General features: G+C 57.9%; 1 protein-coding gene across 1 annotated transcript; it reads right to left on the minus strand.

Annotated features, from left to right (window-relative positions):
- Nucleotides 1-959: 959 nt before the first annotated feature.
- Nucleotides 960-23334, minus strand: ALDH4A1 (aldehyde dehydrogenase 4 family member A1; the record flags this gene model as incomplete). Its single annotated transcript, XM_084242721.1, has 15 exons — nucleotides 960-1072; nucleotides 1652-1770; nucleotides 2442-2563; nucleotides 3249-3401; nucleotides 4149-4196; nucleotides 4346-4542; nucleotides 6665-6738; nucleotides 9000-9187; nucleotides 10168-10242; nucleotides 10343-10492; nucleotides 11929-12084; nucleotides 12884-12931; nucleotides 14187-14279; nucleotides 15025-15118; nucleotides 23270-23334. 15 exons carry the CDS (start codon nucleotides 23332-23334, stop codon nucleotides 960-962), a joined length of 1695 nt encoding a protein of 564 aa, XP_084098847.1.
- Between the last annotated feature and the right edge of the window lie 4473 nt (nucleotides 23335-27807).

The following is a 27807-nucleotide window of genomic DNA, read 5'->3' on the forward strand; positions in this document are numbered from 1 at the left end:
TACCAGCCATTCTTAGGAGGACCCAGTACTTTGGGGTCCTATCTTTCAAAGTCACCCTGATAGACCCCTGGACACCCGAACCCAAGCTGGAGGGAGCCGTCACCGCTACCACTCCGCTGCTTCTGAGAGCAGGCCGCAGAGGGGACAATACACACACCGCGGAGGGAAGCCTGTGTGGGCACCCCCGGCCCAGGCTGCCAGGGCCCCCACAAGCTCTCGGGGACTGGGAGAAGCTGGGAGTGGCACCTGCCCTGCCAGTCAGTAGGACCTGAGCTCCCAAAGGAAACCACAGAGCAACGTGGCCACCCCAGAAGCTGGGGGGGCCGGGGGCAGGGCGTGATGGGAAAGCTAAGGCTGGTGAAGGGCCACCCCAGGCTTCCCAAACTCCCAGCCCAAACAGGAAGGTGGCCACACCCCACCCCGTGCAGGTGGCCTCTAGCAGGCCCTCAGCCCCACGGGAACATCAGAAGCCACACGGCCTAGGGCACACAGGCACCCGGAGAAAGGCACGCGGGTAGCTAAGGCGCACGGTGGGCTCAGGGACCTGCTGGCTCACGCGGGTCTGGGCAAGCGAGGGAGGTGAGCAGCCCAGACCGAAGAAGGCAAGGCCTGTTGGTGCCCCCGCACCCTGCAGCTGCTCACCAGCCCGGCAGGCTACCGAGGCACACCTGAGCCTGAGTCCTGGTGGAGCAGGGCCAGGCCAGGGGCCGCAGCGCGGCAGTTTCAGGATGGTCAGTAGGGTGGGCCTCACGGCTCTGCTGCCCAGCTGATCCCAAAGCAGACTCCGGCACCTGACCCCAAGGGTGGGACAGGCTGAGATACAGGCCAGCGAGGGTGGGGGGCTTCGGCTCCAGAAAGGGGGCCCCCGTGGGGAGTAGGGTTGAATGGCTGGTGTGGGGCCAGCGTGCTGAGGTCAGTACTCTGGCTGACGGGAAGACAGCCGAGGCGCTGAGCCAGGCTCACTGCATGTAGGAGTAGCGCCAATCCCCCAGGGGCTGGTGGGTCTCCTTGATGACCTGGGGCGATGTCCACCGCAGGACGTAGTGGGGCCCGCCTGGCTTGTCATTGGTTCCTGTGAAAAGACAGATCTGTTTGTCCTTAAAAAACACTCTAGGCAGAAGGGAACAGGGTAGGGGGATGGAAGAGACAGTGCAGAAGCTAAAAGTAACTGTTCACAACGGCCAAGGTTCCCTGCCAGTGGAGGTGGGTAAGGCAGGGCCAGCGCAGGCAGGACACAGTGCCAGCAGGGGGCGCTGTGGAGGGCGCACTGGACTGGGGTCGGGAGCCCTGGGGCTTTGAAAGCAGCTGGACTTTTGTCACCACCACCCCTTCCTGGGCCCACTTCCCCATCTGCAAAAGGGGCTGTGGCTGCACTGAGCTGGAGCACAGTGAGAAAGGTGTGGGTGCTGGACCCCAAGTCCTAGCTCCACCCTTTTACAGCTGTGTCACTTGAGCTTTCTGTGCCTCAGTTTCCTCCCCTGTGAAGTGGGAGGAGGATCAATAGCTCCCTGGCCTGAGGCTGTTAGGGCTCCGAGTCAGGATGCTGGAGCCGTGACAGCCTGGCCCATGCGCTCAGTAAATGGTGCTGTTCCGCTGCCAGCCTTGAGATGAGGGATCTTGGGTTTCCCTCTGGAAAGGGGAACCCACTCACCAGAAGCTCGGGCACCCCCGAAGGGTTGCTGGCCCACTACCGAGCCAGTGGACTTGTCGTTGATGTAGAAGTTGCCGGCAGCGTGCCTCAGCATCTTGGTGGCCTCCTGGACAACGTTCCTACAAGCAGGTCAGAGGGCAGCCAGCTCACCCAACACCCATCTCAGCCAGAGCTCTCCGCCTGTCCAGGTGAAGCCTCACGCCCAGGCTGGCACCTCGCAGGCAGCCGCTGGTGGTGGGCCCTCTGGAGGGGGCTGAGCACACCAGCTCTGGATGGGAGGGTGCAGGGCCAGGTGTCAGCACCTGAGGGAGTGGCCCATCCTGGTCCCATTCCCTACCTCAGGTGCTGGGGGAACCCCAGACTCCTACTTCTCCCCTCAGGTTCCATTCCCACCCCACTCTGTCTCAGTGTCATGCAGTAAGAAAAAGCAAAGCCGCAGGCTTGGCACCATGGGACCCAGGTTTGAATCCTGCCCTTGCAAGGTGAGAGGGGAGACCTGAGCCTATGACTGCACTTGGGTATTGAGATCTGGGGAGCTGCTCCAAGGCACTGGCCTAGGCCCAGCCCTGAGAAAGCCAGATTCCATAGGGGACACCCAGCATCTGCATTGTAAGAGCAGCTGGCTCTGTGTACCTGTGCCTGGGACACCTGGCGGCCACTAAGGACCAAAGTGCAGGGGCAGAGAAGGCCTGGGGCAGCAGTGTCACTAGGACCCATATCCAGGAGACAGTCTCTGGGACAGCTGGGTTCTGTGGGGACAGGACTAGCGCCAGGGGCTGTGGCCACTCACTTATCCTGGGCGAACACTGCCCCCGTGAGGCCGTAGCTGGTGGTGCTGTCCACCAGCCGCAGTGTCTCCTGGTACTTGTTGTCTGGGTAGACGTACACGGTCAGCACTGGCCCGAAGATCTCCTGGGAGAGAAGCCCCAGCACCAGGTCAGCCACACCCAGCCCGGTGCCCCAAGCCCCCTGGTACCCTGCCCTGGCCTCAGTGCACACCCAGCCCCTGCCAAAGGGCCAAGCTCTGCTCCTGTTGGGCTCCCCCCAGGGAGAGCTCATGCCCGGCTCCTCACCCCACGCCACCCCAGCAAATGACCTGAAGAAATTCCCTGCCAGCTAACCATACCCTGAGAACCAAGGGTCCAGGCCCTCGGAAAAGGAAGGCTTCTGGCAGGAGCTGGCCCGGGAACTGTCCAGCAGTAACACTGCCCCCTGCTGCCCAGGACCAGGGGGGAGGCCTTCACCCCTGACTGCACCCAAGATAGGTGCCTTGACCTCTTGGAGCCTGTTTCTCACCTGTGAAACGGGGATGACGGTGCCCACCCTCCCAGTCACGCTCAGCATTGGCTGCTGAGATGGCTCGGTGGATGCGGGCAGCGGAAGCTCCACGTCACCGCCAGGGCCAGCAGGGCCAAGGACAGAGCGCCGGCCGAGGGGTCAGGAGCTCAGGTCCTGGCTCTGCTCCCACTGGGTGTGAGACATTCCCCTTGAGGGCCTCACTTTCCTAATCTGTGAAACGGGATGAGGCCACCTAAGGGGCCGTGTGTGTGCCGGGCTCAGCGACATGGTCCTCTCTGCCTCGGCCGCTGCCCATCACCTCTTTCATGATGGGTTCCTGGGGGTCCTTGCTCTCGATGATGCAGGGGTCCACGAAGTAGCCCACGGAGTCGTCACACTTGCCGCCGGCCAGGACGGTGAGGCTGGGCGAGGAGCGCGCATGCTCCAGCCACTTCTTGATGCGGCCGAAGGACTGGGAGGGCAGGGAGACGGTGTCAAGCAGGCCGGGAGGCTGTGCCCAGCAGCATCACCCACCGTGCTCACCCGGAACACCCGTCTCTGAAGGGCTGGAATTCTGAAAAGGGGGCAGGGCCCTCAGGAAGGGCCAGAGCCAGGGGCTGGCTGAGCCGAGGCACAGACAAGGTGTGCACTGTGGTGTGCACGCGTGTGACTGTCAGCATCCTGACATACAATCCTCACACGCGCAAATAACATACAGGCAGTCACACGTGTGACCACACGTCCTCAGGTTACAGTATGTGGGTGCATGTTTGCCCGTGTTGCATGTACACGTTTACACATGTGCCCATATAGACACAGAAAAGTGTACAGAATGTGAGCACATGTGAGTGGGCTCAATTATGTGTGGACAGGTGTGTACACATATGGGCATGTATGAGCGTATATGGGTGAGCTACATGTGTGCCTACAAAGATCTGTGAGCATGTTTGGGGATGTGCATGTGTGCACACATGTGTCCATGCATGCGGGTGTGGACACTTGCATCTGCAGCAGTTGTTGAGCCTGCTGCAGCGTGTGGGAGGAGACTTCATCTCTGGCTTTGGATGATTCAAAACTCAAAGCAGGGGGTTTAGGGGTGTGGCTACTGAGCTGCCTTTGCTAGAAGCGGGGGGGCTGGGTTGCTCCCTGGTCAGGGCCCCTCCTTCTTCTACCCAGACCAGGCCTCGGCCCCCAGGAGTGCCCCTGCTTCCTGCCCTACCTTGGCATCAATCACGGCAGAGAAGAAGGTCCCAAAATCCTCTGCAGGCTGGAGGCAAGGGAGACACCAGAAGAGCTGAGTCGCCATAGGCCTGAGATAAAGGGAGGCCCTCCCCGCACCTCTGCACACAGGGTCTCCAATCCCATCAGCCCCACCACTCCCCCCCCGGGCCACACAGGGCTGGAGACGCCACTCACGTCGCCCACTTTGATCTTGCTGTGCTCCTCCAGCAGCCGGCCTTTGAGCTGCGGCCACAGCGAGCTGGGTACGTAGAGGCGCGAGCAGGCCGAGCACTTCTGGCCGCCGTACTCGAAGGCCGAGCGCAGTGTCCCACTCACCACGCTGTCCACGTCGGCCGAGCTGTGCACGAAGTGGAAGTTCTTCCCACCGCACTCTGCAAGGGCAGGGTGGGGAGATGACTGGGCAGCAGGTTCCCCAGGGAGGCCCGAGGGCCTGACCACTGCCAATGCCTGCCCACGGGGCCCTGGGCTCAGCCCCCAGGGCAGGCGAGAAAGGGCAGAGGCACGGAGCTCAGCCAGATGGCGTACCAGGAATGGTCCAGCCACGGGTGAAGGTGTCCGAGGCCATCAGGACCTGCGTCCCCATTATAAGGATGAGAATGTCGAGGCAGGGGGCGCCATCAAAGGCAGAGGAGCCAGAACCCAAGGCTCCCGAGGGCCCACCCGGGGAGAGGAGAGATCCACCCACGTCCACTGCCAGGGCTGGTGTCTCCACCCAAATGCGCTGCAGGAGCCTCAAACTCAGTGACCTGCCTGGGTTCCGTCTTCCTCACCCAGGTCTTCTGGGTGCTGGGTTTCTGGGTACCCACCTTCGTGAACCATGCTACTCTCCTGCTCGGGGCCTGGCTTGCCACTGGCCCCCCACCTGCTGACCCTACCTCACAGATGGATGATCATGTCTCCCTCCTTCTTCCTTACATAATAGGCCCACTCCCTCTCCACAGGGGAAGCCGCTCCCTGTTCCCTAGTGAGAGGGCACCTCAAAGATCCCATCACCCCCCAGGCCTACGTTTCCCGCCTTGGTTAAACAGGGCGAGGGTGGGCAGCTCCTGGGTAGAGGGTGCTGGCTGGTTAGGGAGCACTGACTGGTTAGGGAGCACCAGCTACCTGCCAGACTGTTCAGAGCCCACTGTGCTGTCTTGCTGAAGCCTCACAACCACCACCCATTATCACTCCCATCTGAAGGATGAGAAAACTGAGATGAACTGGGATTGGGTCGGGACGTGCTCTCTCCCTCGGGGACGGAGGGCAGAAAACCAGACCACTCGCCCAAGGGGCTCCGAGTTCCCTGTCACACAAAGGTTGGACGAGGTGCCTGGGGGGCCAAAAGCTGGAGACACTACAGCTGACCCTGGGGGCTCACCTTCCCAACACCCCCATCCAAGCTCCCACTGGCTCGGGGCTGGGGGGGGGGGTCCAGCCTTCCCTGAGAGCCACTTCACCCCAGGAGAAGATCACTGGGGGCAGCCCAGCTCCGCCGGACCTGGACCCACAGTCCGCCCATTCTCGGAGTCTCAGCACTTTCTCAAAGTGTGTTCCACGGACACGATGTCCATGGGCCTCTGCAAAAAGGGGTCTGTGACCCAAAAAGTTTGAGAAACACAGGAGATCTCTGGAAGAGAGCAATGCCTGGGAGAGCACTGAAGGCTCTGAAAAGTCCCACAGGTGAGGTGCTTGAATACCATGTACACCCAATTTCCTTGCCCATGAAACTGAGAAAATGAGTATTTCCACAAGACCCAGCCCGGTGCCCTCTCCTGCCACCCCCTCCCTCTCTCCCGAGCAGCCGGGGTCTCACTTCTTCAAATTCCACCCCTGCCTCTCTGCCCTGCAGCCTCCCCTGCCTGGACCAGTGCTGTCCACACCCGGCCACTTAAACTCACACGGATGCAAATTCAACCGGTGAAAGATTCCCTTCCTCAGGCACACCAGCCACACCTCAGCGGCCACAGCCCCCCTGGCTGATGGCTGCCGGACCTGGCAGTGCGTCCACCCTCGAGGGAGTCCTACGGAGGGGCTGGTGCCCGAACTCCCCCCCGCGCACACACTGGTGAGGCCGGCTCCTTTCAGCTGATCGGCTCCCAGCTCCAAAGCTCCTCCTTGGAGAGGCTATCAGGGGCTCCCACCCCAGGCGACCCGCCACGCCCAGCCCTTGGGGTCTTCGCCGGCCCCTTTCCTCCAGCTCTTGCTCTTCCCACCCCTAGTCATAGCAGACACCACCCCTGTTTACTGTCTGCCTTCTGCTACCAGAACGTTCCTCAGGCTGGGTCTGTGCATCCAGCCCCAGGGTCCAGGACGTGCCTACCCAGCCACACACTTGCTGAATGAGGGACAAGGGAATGAATGAATGAGAAAATGTACCTTCTGAGGCACAGTCCATACAAGCCCCCCCTTCTCAGCTCCTGCAGAGGCTGCATCACCCCCTCCATCTATCTTGATGACTGGGGGGTAGGGGTTCCTGGGCCCACAGGGGAGGGGGTGGGAGAGGGCGCTTACCTCCAGCCAGGCGAGGGAAGGTACGGAACCGGTCCAGGTTCTGGGCCACCTGCTTCCACAGATGTTTGAAGGTGCTGAAAGCAGAGGACAGGGTGGGGGTCGGGGAGTCAGACTCAGACCCTGAGGGGTGAAGGGCCTGTGGGTCAGGAGCAAGCTCTGCAGAGGAAGGGGCCGAACAGCCCAGGGAGGAGGGCCAGGGAGAATGACCCAGCTCTGAGCAAAGCCGAGTTCCACGACTCAGCACAGCGGAGGTCAGGGGGGTGAGGGGAGGGGGGCAAGGAGCTGGCAGCAAAAACAGACTGTGCCCATGTGGAGTTCTGTGCCCGTGCGGAGGTAGCAAGGGGAGGCAGCAAGGAGGCCCACACAGCGAAAGGCACCGGCTTTGAGAATGTGGTGCTGGGTTCAAGTCCTGACTCCGACACTCACGGCTGTGTGACCTGCATCAATGCCTTAACCTCTCTGAGCCTCCAATTCTGCTCTCATCTGGGACCTGGCAGGATACCCCACTGCACCCCGGCAGGCTGGGCGGTGATTAGCTCCCGTGCTGAGTTAAAGGGGGACCATGCTGGGGTCCCAGCCGTGCCTGATGGGGAACAGATGGTGCTGTGGTCTGAGGGGCACCCAGTGCCTGGGGCTCCCGGGTCCAAACCAAGAGGGGTCCTGGGAGAGAGAGCTCCCCCTGCCTCCTCCCTGCGCTGAGTGTGACCAACTGCGGCAGCACAAAACAATAAAAATGCTAATCGCCGGGGAGCAGGTGACACAGTAGCTAATGCTAATTTATGACTTTCCTACCTATAAGCTCGCTGCTTGTCAGAGCATGGCAAACAGGGACTGCTCCCCGCCAGCAGGCAGGACCCGCGGGGCCCACAGCAGACACAGCGGGCCTTTTGGGAAACAGCCCTCCTCAGCAGTTCTAACGCCGCCCTCGCCACCCAGCCAGTGCTGGTGCAGGGGCGCCTGCGGCCCAGCAGAGGGCCTAAGAAGCCACTGCCAGGGTCCTCTGGGACACCTGGAAAACCTGAGTGCGGACCCCACATCCCCACCCAGATTCCCCTTGGGCATCTCAAACTCAAAGTATTCCAGGGTTCCGTATTCCTCACCCAGGTCTTCTGGTGCTGGGTTTCTGGGTGCCCACCTCCGTGAGCCTGGACATGCCTCTGACCTCCCCACCTGCTGGCCTGACCTTGCAGATGGACGATCAGGTCTCCGGGGTCCTTCCTCACTCGAAACGGCCCCTTCTCCACCAACATCCCTCCCTGGACGTGGACGGCCTCCTAGGCCTAGGCTGTCTCCTGTTCCTGTCACCGGCTCTTCTGCATAGACCAGCCAGAGCCATCAACTGAGACCGAGGCTGCAAATGCTGGGGTCTGGGGGACCCCAGGGAATGCATAGACCTGGTCTAACCCAGGGCCTGGGAGGGTAGGGAGCTGGAGAGCACCCACATACCTCTCACCCATGGTGCCGTGTGGACACGCAGGCCCCGTGACCTAAGCATCCAGGTTCTCAAGAAAAACCAACATCTGGGTATTTATGTGACACTGTCCCCAATGTACTGGTTGGTCCATCTCGGGAGGCAAAGAAAACAGCCACTTGGCAGGTCCGGCAGGAGACCTACCGTTCACAATGTCTGCTGGAAGTAGAACTCTGGCTAAGCCACTGCTCCTGTATGACACCTTCTGTGGCTCCCGTCTGCTTTGGGAGCACGTCCAGACACCTTTGCAGGCTTACAGGGTCTGAGAGTCACCGGATTACATCTCCCAAGAGGTGAGACCTCGTCCATTCCACAAGTTCACTGCTGAGCCTGAGTCGTGACGGAACCAAGTTCTGCCCCCACCCTCCCACCCTGTACTGGAGCAGACTCCAGCCTTGGGGGACCACCTCCACCTCCCAGCACAAGCATTAGCCTCCAGGCCTCTGTGTATGCTGTTCCTGTTCCCAGAATACGCTCCCCACTCCCCTTGTCTGGCCAACGCTTCAGCTTAGATGTCACCTCCTCCAAGAAGCTTTCCTGACTCTCTTCCCCCAATTCATCCAAGCTTTTATCCAGCGACAGAGGTGGCATCAGAAATATCACACGTCTGTCAGCTGTTTCCAGCCTGTGAAATTGTTTCCTGTTCATTAACTCATTCACGATTGCTCTGCCAGGTGGGGATCACCACGACAGTTGCACAGATGGAAAGACAGGTTCAGAAGGGGGAAGTGACTTGCCCACTGTCACACTGCGAGTAAATGGGTACAGCTGGTTTCTGACCTCTGAGTTCATAGCCCGAGGTGAGGAGGCGGGTGCCTGGTGAATGTCCCTTTCACCCCCCCTTTGCCCCCCCCCAGGACTCACGGCACACTGCCAGTGAAGTTGATGCCACAGAGGTGCTCTGAGTTGGTGATAGCGTCCCCGAATGTGGGCCCATCAGCTGGCACAAACTGGATGATGTTGGGGGGCAGGCCAGCCTCCCGGAGGATGCGGTAGACGGCATAGCTGGCCAGCATGGCGGTGTCACTGGGCTTCCACAGGACCACGTTGCCCTGCCCGGGAGGTAGGGAGAGGGCTCACAGGAGGGAATCAGCAGCCCGGACTCTCACCCCACCCCAAGGCACCGCCACCCCTGCCCTGGAGCTCCTGGGCTCCCGTTCAGAGCAGGATGCCTCCTACTTGACCCCCTCATCTGCACGCGCCAGGCGCCATGATCTCAAAGCCCTTGCCAGTGAGACCACACCCTGCCCAGCGGCCCCAGGCTCTGGCCAAGGCTCCCTGAGCCTGGAAGCCTGTGCCCACTCGCCCTGCTGGCAGCCTGTGGGCAGGTATGTTCTGGGTGCTTCCATGTCCCTGGGTGCGGCAGGACGAGTGCTCACAGAACTCTGCACGTGTCCTGGACGGGGCACGTAGGCACCTGGGCATGAGCGCATCTGTCTGTGCGCAGACGCAGGACAGACCAGTGCACAGGCATCCTTCTAAGTTACCGGCTACCCTGGGTAGGGCCAGGGGTTCCCAACACTCGTTGGCCTCCTCCCACCCTCCCACCCGACTGGGTACTCACCTTCACCCAGCAACTCTCGGACCACAGGCCTGGAGACAGACTAAGCCCAAATCCCTATCAACCCTCATTTCCTAGCCGCACCAGCTTGACAAGTGAGTCCCCAGCAAGCTCCCCAACATGACCGCCGATCATCCCCACGCTCAGTGGGTGCCAGACACAAAGCCCAGCCTGAGTCCCACCTGCGGGTGGCAGCGTCACACACAACCACTCGTTCCCCACAGCCCCGGATGTGCTCTGCCCTGCTAGTCCCACTTTCAGATGAGGCAACTGCCCCAGAGAAGTGGGCTTCCCTGGGTTGACCAGAGTGTGGGGTCCGAGTCAGCCAGACCCCCAAGGCTTTCCACCTGCCTCTGCTCTGTGGGCATCCCCCACCACGAGGGTTGGGTTCCCAGGGGTCCAGTGGTCTCTTGCCTACAGAGATGGGAGTGTTGATGAGCTCAGCCATCTCCGCCCGCTGCCCAGTCTCACCATCAAGGCTGGTGCCCCTGCCAGGTTGCCGCCGATCGCAGTGAAGTTAAAGGGGGAGATGGCAGCCACGAATCCCTGTGGGGGAGGGATGGTGAGACCAAGGTCAAGGTTTCCTGCGCCCGGCCCGTGGGTACCCCCAGCCCGCGGCCCCCACCCGCACCTGCCCCATGGGTACCTCCAGCCCACGGTACACCACGCTGTTGGTGCTGGGAGGCACACTGATGGGCTGCTCCCCCTCCAGCTCCATGGCGAACTTGGCGTTGAATCGGAAGAAGTCGATGAGCTCAGCGGCAGCATCAATCTCGGCCTGGATCACTGTCTTACCCTGTAAGGCAGGAGGCCAGGGTCAGCGGCAGCAGACGTGCCCCCTACGAGCCCTCATCCTGCGCCCCGGACTGTGTGCAGGCTGCTGGCAGCTCCTTCCCCAGGAAAGGACAAAAAGACCCAACAACTGTAAACATTTCTTCAAACTGCCTTGTTCTTCCTGATGGTGAACGTGAGCCTCAAGGAAAGGTCTCTGGGTGGCAAGGATGGGGCAGCTCCTCTTTGGCACCCAGGGTCACTGGCCGCCACTCACCCTACCAGGCTCAGACATGCTGTCCTCAGCTCTAAGTGGCCACCATGCCTCCTACAAGCTTTCAAGTCTTTAATTAAATAACAAGGCCCCTGAATCTGGTCTCACAGCGTGTGACTCCTCCTGCCCAGGTGTGACACACCTGGGACACTCCAGAGCCTGACGCCCACCCCAGGGGCTGCTGAGAAGCAGGAGATAGCAGGTAGGGTGTGGAGTGGCCCCCCAACTCCGTGCAGCAGAGGCGTTCTCACAGCCGGCCTGCGACCAGGAAGCGCACTGGGCTGATGGGGAAGGCTGCTTCCTCCCCGGCTCTTATATGCATAAATAAATAAATCTTTTTTTAAAAAAAGAAAAGGGCAAAACAAACTCTTTCTGCCTCTGCTCCTTTCCCCAGCACCACTCCTCACTCAACCTGCACTCACCCAAAATCATTTATCAGGACCTTCTAAGACTCCAGGAAGAAAGTCAGAAAACATTAATACACGGTCACAATCTCCCAAAAGTGTGTGAAAGGGCGCCATAATACCTAGGAACTCATGACACCCCAATGCAATGGGCACAGGGGTGAGACTTGTCCTTGTGGACAAGAAAGAAGGCTCTGGAAGCCTCACAGAGGAGGTAGTATCTGGGCTGGCCCTTGACGGGCAAGAGCTCCTGGGGCAGGGAAGAGAGAGCGAGCATTCCAGGCAGAGGGACGGGGGCTGAGGGCGCCCAGGAGTCTGGCTAGGTCCGGAGTAATGACACCACGGTGGGCAGGGTGGCCTGGCGGGAAGGGCAGAGGCTGGCCACAAAGGGCCCTGGGGTCGGGGCTCAGGTCTTGGGATGGGACTCTCAGTGACAGAGAGACTTAGTGGTTCCCAGTCTGGGGTGACTGCTGGAGGTGTCAGACTCCACTCAGGGCGCCAGGATCTGACCGAGCCTCTGGACCCTGCAGGGCAGCTGTTGGTTCGGGCAAAGCACAGCAGAGGCCTGGCTGGGAGGGGACGGCGCTGGAGGGGAGGGAGGTGTCCTCGGTAGCTCTTGCCTGAGATTTATGTTCTCTGCCCCTCTCCTGGGCCCTGGCTCTCCAGACACCTCAGGCTCAGGCATACAGAACAGAGCCTCGCACCCAGAGGCTGGTCAGCGATGTCTGAACTGGATGAGGAACGAGGCCTCCCGCCCCATGAGACCCCCTGCAGGCGGCGCACCTGTCCCACCATGGTCTTGGCGAGGACCTCTGCCCGGCGCGGCCCACTCAGCATATCTGCCGCCTTCAGGAAGATCTGGGCCCGGTCTGTGACAGGCTTCAGGTCCCACTCTTTCCTGGCAGCCAAGGCGGCCCCAATGGCTTTGTTGAGCAGGGCCTAGTGAAGAGGGAGAGGTTGGGGGTTCCCTCCTGCAGCAGGAAGGGTCCCAGGGGAATGAGCAAGGGAGAGAACATCCAGGCGCCCCTCTCTACCTAGAGGATGAGACCCCTGACTCCCTTGGCCCTCCCCACAGCTGCAGACACCTTTTGTCCACCACCAGCCCAGCCACCCCAGGTTCAGAGTCTATCCTGCTGCCAGTCCAGAGAAGTCTAAGAGACCCGCAGGTGGGCAGCCTGCCAGGGACTCGGCGCTGAGAGCCTCAGCTGCTAGACTTGCTCTGCCGTCTCTTAGTCTCATCAGGCCTCACCTTATCCCTGGGGTCTGGTGCCCTGAGCCATCATTCAGAGCCTCCAGCCCTGAGGTCCAGGACCCAGGCCTTGCCAGGCCAGAACTGCAGCCTGAGAGGTAGACCTGCCACTGGCGTCCAAGATGCCAACTTCCTCATCACCACAGGGAGTGGCTCCAGAGCCCCTGCCACAATCCCCCCGCTCCTCTCACTGGCCTCCCATGATGCCAGTTCCCCGCTGGGCTCTGCACCCAGCATATCATCAATCCCCCCACCCAGCTTCTAAATCAACCCCCATTCCTACTCCAGCGGGCAGCCCAGGGACGTCCCGCTGTGCTCCAGGCAACTTTCCTGTGGCTCAACCCTTGCACATCCAGTCCCGTCAAAGACACCTGCCAGGGCCCCTCAGTGCCGGCCACCCCACCTCAGGTGACTGACATCCACCTCCATGCCAGCAGCTCCAGGGCAGGCCAAGACAGCAGCCCCCACCTAGAGCTGCCAGGGACTCACCTTGTCTGCATAGCAGAACTTAGCCACCTTGTGTCCATGGTTAAAGGGCTAAAAGGGGAGAGAGAAGGTCACTGCCCAGGAAGTGCCAGGGCAGCACACTTGTTCCCCATGCAAACCCATAAAGCTTTCTCCAGCCTCCCCTCACCCAACACCCAGATCAGGAGGTGGCGCAGCACCTGCCAGGAAGCGTTGTAGCCCAGAAGAAAGGTGCGGACCACAGCCTTGCAGGGAAAACGTGGACTTTGTGGCCAAACAGGCTTGACCCGGTCTGCCCCTGCTAGTGGGGAAGTGGGGGGGGCTTATGTAATCTGACCTCCCTCCTCCATGTCTCCCCCCAGGGAGGGGAACTTCTGTCTCACAGAACAGACAAGACAACCAGGCAGGTCAGTGAAAGCTCCCCCAACAGGGTCTGGCGTGAGGCTGCGGCTCAGGGATGGGCACTGCCTCCGGGACTCCTGCCTGGCCCCCAAGTGCCCTGTGAGTAGCAGCTGTCATTACTGAGTACCCTGCTTGATCGAGGCCCCAGTTACTCATCTAATGGGAAGCTCCTTGGCCCCACAGACTAACTGTAGTCCACCATGCCTAGTGATGGGCCTGAAGCCTGCAGATCCCAGGCCTTGCCTGAGGCTCTAAGTGTCAGATCCTCTGGGGCTGGACCCCCAGCAGAGGCTCCAGGATGCCCCTGTGGGCTGCTGCAGTCCCAGGTGGTCCTTGCAACCCTCAGAGTGGGGGCCCTGGTCATCTCCCTCACCCCAGCACACACCTACTCGGTATCCCCTCTGGGCAGAGCCAGACATGATGATCCCAACTGCTTTACACCCCCCAACCTAGAGGCCTGTGGGTTTCCTGGACCCCCCCGGCCTCCTGGCTTGATGAACTCCCAGCAGGCAGGGGGCAAGGGTTGGTGACCTCATGGGGACTGAGCCTGGCTTCCCCATGCTAGCCCACCTTGGGGAAATCCAGCAGGAAATGCTGGGTCTCAGGGTCTTTCTTGCTGTGGACAGGACATAGTCCCAGCTGGGCAGTGTGGCTCTCTGGTAATTTGGTGACATCACAAGCCCACGCTCTGACATCACATCGTGATGACTTGGTGACATCACTCACCGTGTGAGAAGCAGGGCAGCTTCACAGACAGTGTCCCCATCGCAATAACTTACAGTGGCTTGTGGAACTTTTACGCCAGTGCACGGGATTCAAGACCTGGGAGTGGCCTACGAAGCCCTTTGGCGCACAGACCCTGCATGGTAGGCTCACGTGCCACCTGCCGGGGAGAGCCCGGATGCAGGGCGAGGGCCTGACTCACCGACACCTGGTACCGCACATCCGAGGTCCACACCTCCTCATCCCCCACCACGCAGGGGATGGCTTCCGTCTGGCCCTTCAGGTTCTTCAAGGCCTGAGGAAGGACAGCAGAGCAGATGGGCGCCTCCCGAGCCCTTTCTCCCCCCTGCACCCAGACGCAGCAGAGTGTGCAGGGGCCCACGCCGGGCAGGGCGGTGGCTGAGTGGCTGGTCCCCTCCGACCCCCAGCCTTGTGGCTTCCCATATCACTAGGTCTTCCCATTACAAAAAGATTTTTTTTAAAGACTTATTTACTTATGCATACAAGAGCTGGGGTACAGGCCAGAGACGCAGGGGATGAGAGGATCCACCAGACAGAGTGGGGAACAGAACAAGCGGATTGACTGAAATACACTGCTGAGGGGAGCAGCAGGTGAGCCAGGAGAGGTCTGCTGCGCCATGTGGGTAGCTCCCTGGCCAGCCAGGGATCGAACTCGTGCTGCAGAGGCTGCGGACAGCTTCATAGGTTGCGTCTTGCGCCACCAGGGAGTCCCACAAAAAGATTTTTTAAAAATGCCTCCAACGTATGCAGAACCTCACAATTCCTAAAACACTAGCAACTAATGGGAAAGTGTTTTTCAACATAAAACATCTGCAGGCTTACAACTCCTGACCCCAGACCCCAAAGTGACCAGGTGGGCACCCTGCTGCTCCCAGCCCCTCCCCACGCTCCAGGTTTCTTCCAAGGCTGGGGGAGGCTGGGGAGGGGGAGGGGAGGGCGGTCAGCAGGGGAGGGATCCCGGGGACTGCTGAGGGTTGTCTCTACCCCATGCCCTTCTCCCCTCTGGGTGCCCCCATTACCTTCTGCAGCGCATCTCGCTCGGGGCTGCCTTGCGTGAACGCCAAGACGGGCTCGTTGACGACCTTCAGGGAGAAGGCGCGCTGCCCCTGCAGCCTGGGGCACAGAGGGGGACAGAGGCAGGTCAGCAGCGGCCACCACCCAAGCACTCCCTCTCCAGCAGGGGTCCTGGCTCAACCCAAATCCTGAAATCCAGAGCAACCAAAGCCCTGGGGGAGGGCCCTGCAAGAACTGGTCTCGGAGTCCAAAACCCGAGCTCATGCACCAGCCCTGCGCTGTGTGTCCTTGGGGCGCGCCTGCCTCCTCTGTTTCTTTGGTGAGAATAATCGCACCAAACTCACACAGCTGTCTGAGTTTAAACACACAGCTGCAAACCATGCCCCAGTGTCCTGCACAGCGACAGGGTTCGTGCCTTTACTGAGGAGGCTCCCACACGCGCCTTCGCCCAAACAGCCCAGGGCTGTCTCCGCAGCACGTGGACCAGCTGAAATGCCCTTGGCATGAAGGGCACAAAGGGCAAGAACACCCGGGTGCAGCCCGTGACCGGGGAGGCCGTGCTCAGGGAGGGCTGGTTTGGGGGCTCCAGGTCTGATTCCAGGCACTGACTCTCAAGAACTCCCACTCAATCGTGAGCCTTACGAGCTCATCGACTAGGGGCCCCAGCTGACCACCACCCCCCACAGGCCTGCGGTCTCAAGGAGGGAGCCTGGGGGGAGAGCCGGGACTTTAGGGCCATGCTAGAGCTGGTGCCCAGCCCCCCATCCCCCATCAGGATGGGCCTCACCAGCAGGCCCCTATGAAGTAAGGCAATTCGGGTCCTAAAAGGAAAATGAGTCATTCAAGATCACAGTCAGGAGAACTCTGGAGTTGAGTCCAGAAACAAACAAGCTATCCTCTCCCGCTGGCATAGACACCCTGCGGCCAGACCAGACCGGGGAACCCCCTGTGTGCTTCCCCTGTGTGCACGTGTCGGCCTCCAGGCAGCGGCTGGGGAAGCCCAAACAATGGGGCCTTCTCAGAGGGTGTTACATGCTCCAACCCACGGCAGTGGGTGCTTTACTCTCAGGCAAAGGGTTTAGCAGCGAGCACGGGAGGAATTAAGCCAGACAAGGCTCAGGCATGAAGGAACCAGCCAGGAGAGAGAATTAGCCTCAAAGGGGGCGGAAGGGGCTGTCTACAGGGCGGCCCAGCGGCCGGAGGGGAGCAGCTCTCAGCCTGCTCAGGCCCCGCTACGATTTTGTCTGCACTTCAACAAAACGATGACATGGGCTTCACCTCATTTCACGGCCTCAGTGACCCCATGAGGCCGGTGTCCTGGAGGTTGTTCAAGCCAACAAGAGGACAACATGGCTCAGTGTTACAGATACTTTGTTTTTCCCTGGGAAGAGTTCCAGAAGCTCCAAGACCTGGCCTGGGAGGTCAGGAGGAAGGACACAGACTGGGGCCCGGAGGGCAGGGGCCTCCTTCATCCCGCAAGGTTAGAGAGCACCCCGACAGCTCCGACACTGCCCGCAGCCAACCTCCAATGGGGGTGCAGGCAAGAAATAAACACGATAGAGACAGGCCACACAAAATCGCGTATGGGGAGGTGGTCAGGGGGGCCTCTCTGAGGAGTGGACTCTAAGGAGACCTGAAGGAGGCTTGAGAAGAGCTGGGAAGGGCATTCCAAGCGGAGGGGAGAGAGCGAAGGCCCAGAGCAGAATGGGGGCTGAGAGGGAGGAAGGCAGGGCCAGTGGCCCAAGATCCCCAAGGACCAAGTGACCTGTCCCTCCTCTCCCCACCTCCACCCCCAGGCCACAGCCACCCCCTCACCCTTGGGCCCAGGGAAGCCACAATCCTGTGCCTCCCCTCTCCCCACTAGCAGGGTGACCCTGGCCAGTCTCTGGTCCAGGGGCACTTTCCTCCTGGGTGACAGGTGACATCTATCTCCAGGGCTTAGTGTGGGGAGCTGAAGAGATCAATGTTAACTTGTATGTGCTCAATACATAAAAATCCTCCTCCCTTTCTACCCACAATGAGAGGCGCTTTGAGCATCTACTAGGGGAGGGGAGGTCAGTGTCTACCCCTGGGCCATCTGGAAGGTTCCGGCAGCTTCTCTCTGGACCTTCGCAGCAGCCCTCCACCACACATCAGCAGACCAGACATGGCCTCGTCCTCTAAGCCAGGAGCGAGAACCCCTGTTTAGGGGTATCGGGCTGGGGCCAGCAGGTGGGCCACCAGACCCCTATGGGACCCCTGTTCCAGGGATGTGAAAAGTAGACAAAGCAGACATGTTGGGCTCCCAAAGCAGACACGTGGAGACCCAAAGCACCAGCCCTGAGGCCTCAGCACCTGATTATAAACACTGCAGGCCTCTGCGTCCTCACCCGGACAGTGAGAACCCTGGCAGGCCTGTGGTAAGGATAAAAGTGCTCACCGTTCCTCGCCCCTCCTGCTCTTGGTTTTTCTAAGAAAACTGTAAATGTCTTCCAGAAGGTTACTCCAGCAGGTGGGGTTTTTAAAGCAAATTGATTCCCAGACCCCCACAAGATCAAGCGCTGCCCCCACCCCTCACCCCAGCCCCCGTGAGGTGCAAGTACCCCTGGGATAAAGTTACTGCTGGGATAAAGTCCTGAAAAAAAAAATGACCTCAAGTGGAGTTGTCTGTGCCAAACCCCAAGACTCACCACCTCACCTAAGGTAGTTTCAGCCTCTTCCCTAGTGGAATTTTAAACCAAGCACTCTGGAGGCCCCATCTCAGCCCATCCACACGGTAAGACCCCTCGGCAAGACCCCTCGGCCTCCCCTAGACTGACTCTGCCAGAAACAACCTTTTGCTAAACAACCTGTTGGTCCTACCCTGGAACCACAATCCGCCCCCCCCCCAAACACACACACACACACACACACACACACACACACTTTGTAGGAGGCCTGGGCTCACCCCTGTTAGTTATATGGGGGTGCTGTCCTGAAATGCACATGGGTAGCATTTTGTTCTTTAACAAAACCATCTTTTTATCCTGGGGCAGAAGCTTAAAATGTAGTGGCTATCAGCTCCCTCCCGGCTCCCTCCAGCTCTCCCAGCTCCCTCCCAGGTTGTTATAAACAGAAATGCCACGGGCTTTCGGGCTTTCCACACCTTCCCAGGGCAGGGTCCACCATGACCCCGGGATTGCAAGCCCCACGGCTCTCTCCAAGCCTGGCTCTGGCTCAGGCTCACTGTCAGTCTGAGTGTGGCAGGAAACAGAGCACTTCATAAATTAGCCTGAGTCAACTCAAACCAAATATAATCCAGGGACTCAGGTCAAATTATTTTTCGGCCGGGATGGCAGCAGGGTCACGGGCCATCGGGATTAGCAAGAGCACCTGTCCATGGCTCGGGAAGGTGGAGATGAATCACTCCCAGGGCTTGGGGCCTCTATGAGGCTCTGTGAGGCCCTTCTCAGAGGACCCGCGTTCCTCCTTCATTCGCTCATTCATTCCTGCAGTCAGCACACATTCACTCCACACTGCAGGCAGGTAGAGATAACGCAGACCAGCTCCAAGGAGCTCACCCACCACTCCCCAGCATTCCCCACACACCTGCTGGGCGCCTGCCTGCGGGAGCTCCCAGTCTCCTCCCTCGGGAAGGCACAGGCAGAGACTACAGTTGACTCAGCTTCCCTATCAGCCTGGAGTGCCCCTTCTGCTCACCCAGGCACCCTGGGGGGGCTGGGCCGGCGCTCAAGCTTCCCTCCCCAACCAGGAACTAAAAAGCCCCAACATCAAAACATCTACCAACAGACAATATCAGGGCTGGAAGGAGCCTGTCCTATAACAAGTGCATCCTCGGACATTTACAGAGGGGGACAAAGGGGCTCTGAGGTCACCCTGGGCCACAGCCGGACAAGGTACCATCAGTTCCTTCCTGGGCCAGAGACAGTCACCCGCATCCACGGTCTCCAAGCCCCTCTCACTTAGCAAGCACATTGATGGCCTGTTTCCTCTACAATAAAGACTCAGAATCCTTTCTGAGCTCTCCAGAGTCCTCTCTCCCACCATGCACCCCGTACCCCCAACCTTGTTAGCAGCAATCCTGGAGTCCTGGCCTTTTTTGAGGGCCCCTCTGCGTGGGATGCTCTTCACCTACTTTTCAAAAGAAAGAACAGGCCCCAAATGGCATCATTCCTGCCAACCTCCACCAACTCTTAAGCCCTCATCTCACTGCTGGGTCAGCCTCTCCCCAAAGAGGAATTTTAAAGTAATCAAGTGGAAATCAACCCCCTGGCGAGAAATCAGCACTACAACATTGCCAAAGGGAGGTGGCTGAGCCTGAAACAATTCGTTTTTCTTTTGCTAATAACCTGTCCCACCCTTTCTATTTGCTAGACCCCAGGCAGCCCTCCACAACCGGTCCCTCAGCGGGGAGCTCAAACCCTGCTCTAGGCCTCCCAGCCACTGGTGCTCCCAGCCCCTTCCACTCACTGCCCAGCCAGCCCTGCAGGAGCACCTGAGAGAAAACCCTAGTAAAACAGCACACCAGTGGCATCAGCAGCAAAACCAGGCCTCCAGGACTAGAGCTTGAGGCCAGTGTTTAAGTAACAGAGGGGCTGGACGCAAGTACCCTATGACTGGGGTCAGGGTCAGGAGGAGTAGAAAGTAATCACCCTTGCTTCACTCAGCTTCCAGGCTCTTCCAGCTGCTATCTGGGACCTGATAAGGCCAATCCTTATCGCTGAGATAAGGGGCAGGCAGGGGAGGTGAGAAAATAACCTGGGCAGCTCAAGCCTGTGCTGTGGGAGATGATTCTCCCATTGACTCTAGAAATGGAGGGAGGCTTAAACATCCCCTCCATCCGAAGGGGAAGGAAATGAGCCTCAAAGACTGTCACAGGCTCATGCTCACAGCCTGTTAAGTGACAGTGGATCTGAACCTGGGCATCCCCTACGCAGGAAACACTGACACCGCGCCCATGAACCTCACAGATCCAGGGTCAGTGGGACTGATGGGACAGCGTCCTCCTCCTCACCAGGCCATGGATGGGCAGTGGCTTGCCCAAGGTCATAGGGATGTCACTGCATGGCCAGCTCAGCCCGGGGTTGCCCACTCCATGATGTTGCCCACCAGGAGGGGTCAGGGTTATAATAATGATGGAAGACAAACTTGAGTGTTCTAGGTGCTGGACCATCTTCAAAGTGGCTTTCATATGTGAATTCATTTATGTCCAAAACAATCCTAGAAGGTGGTGACATTTATCGTTATTCTCCATACAGGAACCTGCAGCAGCACAGACTGGTCAAGTAACCTGGATGTCTCCAGCCCACAAATGCCTGATGCTGGGGGGCCAGTCAGACCCCCAGCACCCAGCAGGGGCTGGTGTAAGAACAAGTGAAAGACAAAAATGCACATTCATTATAAATCTATGTACCTGGGCAAGTTCTTTTATTAAATTTATATATAAATATAAATATGTATTCTGACTTTCCAAAGAGAATTTGCAGAGCAAACCAAGGACACCCATGATAAAGCTGATGAAATGCAGAAAAGGGCAGGTCAGGTTCATAGCCGACAGGAGGCAACTGGAGGGGGGGGGGGTGGTTATGAGCTTAAGACCTAATAGGACCAGTTTTCCTTAACAACCAAGGGCTCAGTTGTTGACTCTGAAATGGGGGTAGAAACATCCTAGTTTGCTGAAGAGCTAAGTAAAGTAACCCTCATCAAAGGTCAGTGCAGACACCGCCATCTGGGACCATCCCTAGGCCATGCATGGTGGTCAAGCTTTTGGGGCGACTACATCAAGACTTGAGATCAGCCCTTCGGTGAAGGGCCTGCCAGGTGCCAGGACATAGAGTAAGGCAGACAGGTCTTTGAAGTGAAAAAGCAAGCCACCCAAAAGTACTTGCAGATGCGCCTCATCTGTTATTGTTTAAAAACATACACTTTCCCCCAGAAGTTAAAAGGTCTATTAATCAAAATGACGATGGTCACCTCTGTGTGGTGAGATTCCAGATGATTTTTGTGTTCTTTCCTGCTTTGCTTTACCTGTATTTTTCACAATGGACATATACTAAGTAAAAAATACACAATCATGTACATTTTTCAAAATTGAGACTCCTGGCACCCCAAGCAAAAAGGGAACTGCACATGACATCACCCGTACCAGTTCCTCAGAGGAAGTATTTGTTCTCACACTAGAGTCCAAGACATGGAAGATATCACTAAAACTGTCCTAAAATTGTCTTGCCATTTCCATGTCTGTGACAAAGCACAGGTGTGTCTGAAACACCTGTTGACTAAGGGAGCGAGTGCCCCAATGCTGAAGCTGTTCTCTGACAGCTGTGGCTCCCACCTAGAAGCCATCCTGTCCCCCAGGTGACATTTAGCAATATCTGGTGACACTTTTTTTTTTGGTCTTCACTGGAGAGTGCGTCTTGTGGACAGAGGCCAGAAGTGCTGTTAAACATTCTACAATGCACAGGACAACCCCACATCAAAGGATTACAGGATTACGGGTCTCAAAATGTTAATAGTGCTGAGGTTGAGAAACCCATCTAGGGCACAGGGCCAGCTGTTGTATCAAAGAGGTAACCTGAGCCTGTGCTTCTGGTTGCAAAACACTTTCCCCCTTGCAATTGCTTCTTCCTTACCCAGGAGGCTTTGAAACTCTAAGTATGAATTTCGCGTCAGACAGACTGATTTCAGCCAGACATCTACACATCAGCCGGAACTGGCAGGCAAGTTGTCCAAGGAAAACGGCAGTAATACCATGCTTGTGGGCACAGGGCACACCTGTGGCACTTGATTATCGGATAAACATCATTGTTACCATAGGTTCTTCTTGCCTTTTGTAAAGAACAGGGACTGCTTTCCACATTCAAGTAGAGGGTTTTTCCCTGGTTGTTTTAAAGTCTAAGTCTTCTCCCCCATTAAATGGGAAACTCTTCTAAGACCCCATCCGCTTGTAAAGCCCCTGGACGCCCCTCCTCCAGTGTCCAGTGCAGCACCTGCACATGGCAGGTACTCAGAAAGCATGTGAATCTGAGGGTCTAAGACGGGTGGTCTCAGAGACCCACAGGTGGGCCCAGGCTGAGGGTGTGGCAGGTGTGGCCCCAAGTGATGTGGAAGAGGACTCCTTCCCTCCCATGTCTCACCCTTCCAGTGCCTACGCACACAGGACACACAGCAATGTCGAAACTCACTGTCCAGAGCGCCCTATGCCATGCCCCAAGACACTGATTAACTCTGAAAGGGCCCAGCTCAGCAGGGGAAACAGCAGGTCACAGTCCCAGGGGTCAGGCAAACACAACTAAAATTGGGGGTGGGGGCTGCCCTACAGTGAGGGAGATGGACAGAAACACTGGCAGGCTCATCAAGGGCAGCCGCGCTAGACTGTGCACCCCGCAGGTGCTCTGCCTGCCTGCCCACTCCACCCCAGGGAGGGAGGGGTTTTGATAACATCTGCCATTGTGTGGTCAAGGGAGCAGGAACTCTCAACTCCACAGGTGGAGGGGTGGGGGGTGTGGAGGGTTGCAAATTTGGGATTGCGGGACAGTTGTGCCTCAATTTGGCAGAAAAATATCTAATGCACTCAAGTTTAAATAACTGTGATAACGAAGATCCTGGTACTAACTGGCCACTGTGCGTGTCCTGAGCACGGTGATGCACGTCACAGGTAGTAACTCATTTAATGTTCACAGGAAGGCACGTGCCAACAACCTAGCAAGGCGTTTGACATATTATAAGCACTCCACGAATATCATCCCACCTGGCAGAACCAAGGCACCCCTTTTCTGCCCAACACTTAATTTGAAAAGGAGGGAAGAGGAAAGGATCTGAGAGGTAGAAACCCAGGAAGGCTCGGGATTCTGGGGGGTCCTGAAAGTGAGACTCAGGATGGGGAGACGAGAAGCGGGGTTCGCTAACCGTAGAGGAAGCAGCGCTGTCCGGGGCTGGGCAACCCCGAGGCCCCAGGGGTCTCAGGCCCACAAGGGAAGGAGCTACTTTCCGAGCCTGGGAGCTGCAAGGGCCCCGGGGGCACCCCCCACCCAGCCACAGGGTTGAGAAACGGGGTCCCCCTCTTGAAAGGAAGGCTACCAGTGGGGGAAGCTGCGGAAGGCCGGGAGGGAGGCGGAGGACACCGGAGGCGCGACCCCCGCGGAGCGAGCCCCTGGCGGACCCGATCGGGACCCGGCAGGTGGAGAGCCCCGGGCGCGGGGCGCCAGGGATCCCCGGGGCCCCGGCCAGCAAGCTCCCACCGCGGGCCCCCCAAGCCTGGCGCTCACTCACCCGGTCCCCCTCCAGCAGCGGGCCAGCAGGGCGCGGCGGAGCGCAGGTGGCAGCCGCTGCAGCATCTCGGACTCGCGAGCCGTGCGGGGCAGGCGGGTCCCCCCCGGGAGCTGCGGACGGCGGGCCCCGCCTGGAGCGTACCACCAGGGCGAGCTGGGGAGAGCGGGCCATCCCGTCGGGCCCCTGAGTCGGAGTAAACAAAAATGCACCTATACTTACACCATGATAATAAATTATATCTACTTTTAATGGCATAAATAGGTTGTCATGTGACACAGGACAATGTAGCCCAAAAGAGAAACCTTGAGAGAGACACGTTTCCCCCTCCGATTTTTTATGGTATGGCCCAACTGTGAGGCGGAGCCGAAAGGGAGGGGGCGTGGGGCCCAGCAACCAATCAGAGTAAGCCATGGGCGCCCCCGGGCCAATCAGAGGCACGGTCCTGTTGCGGCCTCCTTAACCCGGGGGAGAGGGGCTGAAAGAGCCAATGAGAGGGCGGGGTTGGGGCACGTGGGGGGCGGGGCGGTCTGGCCCGCGGGGCGGGGCTCGGGCGCGTCCAGGGTGGTTGCGCCGGGGCTGCTTCCCGGCCGGAGAGACACCCCCGAGCTGGTCTGCGCTTGGGGTTCCCTGCACAGGCCCCTCCTGCCGAGCCCGCTGCTTCCAGGCTTTGCACCACCTCGTTCCCCCCACCCCCCATCAACATGTGTTTTCTCTTGGAGTTTTGCCTAAAGAAGTAAAACTGGGCCTCCCCGGTGGCGCAGCGCTTGAGCGCTGGGTTGCAAAGCAGCCCACAGCCTCTGCAGCGCTGGTTCGATCCCCGGCTGCTCCCCGGCCACCGGAGGAGGAGGGTCCCGCATGGCGCGCAGACCTCTCCTGCCGCCCGCTGCTCCCCTCAGCAGTGTACTTTGGTCCCTCTGCCTTCTCTGCTCCCCGCTCTGGCTCTGGTGAATTCTCTCACCCTCCTGTGCCTCTGAGTGTACCCAGTGCTTGTATAAATAAATAAATAAATCTTAAAAAAAAAAAAAAGGAAGTAAAACTCAGATCCTGGAGGTTTCCCGAGTGTTAGAGGGCAGGGAGGGGGCACCCCTGATCCCCCAAACCTGCCTGCTCTAAATAGGCTCTGCCACCCAAGACATATGAGACTTTCATGGGAAGGAACTTTAATATAATTAGGAAACAATACGGGAAAGGCAAAGAATCTAGTTTCTAAACCAAGCACCCAGAGTGACCTGTCCCCTCCTGGGTAAAAGTCCAGCCAAGCAGGACTGGCCCAGAGCAAGGCCCCAAAGCCTGCCACGAGTCTAAAGCATCTTCCAGTGGGGACCCACAGAAAAGGGTCAGAAACCACCAGACAAGCCGGGAGGGAAAAGAGCAAAATCAACATCAAGATAAAAGCCACCATTGTCACCTCCCCATGGGTCTCACCCACATCTGTGTCATCCAGTCCATGACCAAAAGACAAGCGCAGTTTCTTCACGTGTCTCTCGGCTCCCCGTGCCTCCTCCAGGTCTCCTTCTGGCTCCATCCTGCTTCCTTCCTTCCTCAGTCCCCTCTGCAGCTTCTTCTCTCTCTGCTCAGCTCCACCCTCCCTTGGGTGGGGCAGGAACCTGGAACCCCCCCCCTTTCCTGGGGACCACCCTGTTACATGATGACGAGGTCTTAGGAACCCCTTCTGTCCCTAAAGTACCTTCATGGCTTTTCTAACACTTCTAATTTATGTTTTTATTTCTCCCAGCAGCACGAACCGCGAGTCTGCTTAGGAGTCAGAATTCCACGCCGACATCTTATCCACCATCAATGGCGCTTGGAACTCCTGCCTGGGCCAGAGGGAGGTCCTGTGGTGGCTTCTTAGGTTGAAAAAGCCAAGAAGAGCAGCAATGGGACACATGGGGAAGGAGGGTTGGGCTTTAAACACTAGGCTTCCAGATGGTAAAAAGTAAAGTGTAATTGGTGATGGCTGCTGCTCTTCAACCTTGAACAGAAGAGGCTGGTAGGCAGGCCCAGTTCACGTCGTGCAATGTCTCCTGAATGTGGGGTCATTAACAAGAAGAAACGAGACCATTGGATAGTATCAAATCCAAGCCCCTGGCCTCCCCAGGTCTAAGACTGTCGGTTTCCCAGCCTGTGATGCCGTTGGGTCTCACCTCCCCGTCTGTGAAATGTGTTTAATAAACTCTGCTCCAAAGATTGTTAGTGTGAGATGCAAAGGCAACCCACAGGTGGTGTGAAATTACCCTTTTATCAATAATTGACTGATTACTGTGTTTTGGTCCCCAGTCCTCTTGCCTTTCCCCTAATCACCGTTTCATCTTTAATTACCAAATAAATAAATAAATAAATAAATAAACCCAACACCATCAATTCTAAGACATTTCTCTTTATTTAAAAGAAGCCAATATACAGGATATAAAGGGCATGATATTTACAACAGTACAGTAAACAGGTTGGTTTCTGGAAGGATCAGTAGTCTTTCAAAGAGTATAAACCCCCCCTTCCCCTTGGAGCTAGACCCAGGTGGCAGACAAAGAGCGAGAGTGGTGGTGTGGGACGCCAGGACAGTCACCCTGAATGGGGCTAAAAATCAGGTAGATGCTAAAATGTCCACAAAGGGGTCTTGGGGTTGGGGTGCCTTTGCCTCTTTTTTCCAAGACTTGGCAGAGGGAATGGTGAGGGATTTCCCCAAAAGAAACACAGCCCACATTGAGCCTGGGAATCTCCCACCCATGGAAAATTCTCTTCCAGAGAGACGTTGCCTTTGCCCGCACCCACCTGGCTGCCTAGGCTAGGAGAGTGCCCTTCTAGAACCAGAGCTTGGGGTATCCAGGTAGAGGATCCAGGTCTGAGGAAGCCCCCAGTACCCTAGTTCCTCACCCAGGGAACTGGGGAGCACAGCCGGGATGCTGCCCAGAGCCAGCTCTGGGCATCTCGTGGGCTTTGCCCCACTCCAGCTGCCAGACAACCTGAGCCACTAGGGTCCAGGCCCCAGAGAAGCATTGTGGTCCCCGACCTCCAGCCCACAGCCACCTACTCTTGGGAAGAGAGTTGCTTCCCAACTCTCCCACAGCACAGGGGATTTGGCAATGGACCCCGGCAGACCAGAGCCTGAGTAACTGATCAGCACCCACCCCCTGAAGCAGAGTAGCCCCTTACCATGCCCTTTGCCCTCTTCCGCCCCCCTCAATTCTGCATTCCCCACCGCTCATCCACTCCCACAAGTGCCCTCCCTCTTAAGACTTCCAAGGACCATGGAGCTGGGGGGTCAGGGAAACGGGGTGAAAGAGACTGTGCTCTGCAGATGAGGTGGGAGGGGAGATGAGGTGAGGGGTGCTGATTGTATTCAATCCAGCAGCAACATGCATTTGTCCACAGAAAAATGCTGGGCTACCACAACTGCCTACCGTAGATTTAAAAAAGCCTTTCCTTTCACAAAAATAGAGGAGTTTCTTGCTTTATAAATAGATTACACTGAGCTTAAGTTACACTTTATATTATCCCTTCCCCACACCCCATCCCCCATCCCAAGCTAAAGGGTTTGATCGTCCACATCATCTGATCGCCACCCACAGAGACCTGAAGATGTGACATATTGCCACAAGAAAACAAAATGTGTCTACTTGCCAAAAATTATGTTCCCTGTTCAGTCACAAAAGTGTGTGTGCATGAGAGCAAATGTGTGTATGTGTGTGTAGTCCATAACCAGGGAGCCAAAAGGAAGCTGCTCTTCCTGCCCCTCCCCCAACCTCTCTTTTTATAAAACCCCCAAAATAGGAGAGTAAGAGAGTGCAGCACAGGAGAGTCCATCTGAGGATTCTAAAATACCAGTGTCAATATGACACCGAGCTTAGAAGTAGAAAACCAAAACGAAGTATTTACAGCTTTACAAAGAATGGACCCGTCGGTCCCAGCTGGACCCGGTGCTGCCCCAGCAAGCATTGGGGTTTTTCTTGGCAAGCTGTGGGCTCGTGGTGAAGTGACAAGCAGGGCCCACTGGCAACGAACTCAAAAAAGAACTTGGTGAGGAGGGAGGCAGCCAGGCCAAGACCCAGGAGCCCACCGAGGAGGTGGGCAGGCCAGGCCCTTGGTGTCTCCCACCCACCAGTCCCAAACCCTTTCTCCCCGAGGGAGAGCAGAGATTGGAAACAAGCAGGAAGGGAATGTCTGTCTCTGCCTCCTGTCATTCCCAGTCTCCCACGACAATTCGGAGAACCCTAGCCCCTCAAGACGAACATCCGATGTGTACGAGAGGGAAAGCAAGTTATACCACAGAACACCCATCGCCGTGGTCACCGTAGCTGCCCTCAGACGCCTTTCTGTCCTAACTCTAAAGATAGACCTGCACCCACCACCTTGAACAACCCGGACTGGCTCTCACTCTGCCCGCCTGCCTGCGACGCCTCCTCAGCCCTGGACACGGGAGGCCCATGTGGCGGCCATTTTCCAGCCCGCCCGGAAACGGAAAATCTTTTCAGCAGCTGAGGTCCAAGCCCAACTGGCTCTGATAACCTTTGGTTAAAATAAGAAAGAAACTAAAACAACAA

Source organism: Talpa europaea (assembly GCF_964194135.1).
Source record: "Talpa europaea genome assembly, chromosome: 9".
Classification (NCBI taxonomy): Eukaryota; Metazoa; Chordata; class Mammalia; order Eulipotyphla; family Talpidae; genus Talpa; species Talpa europaea.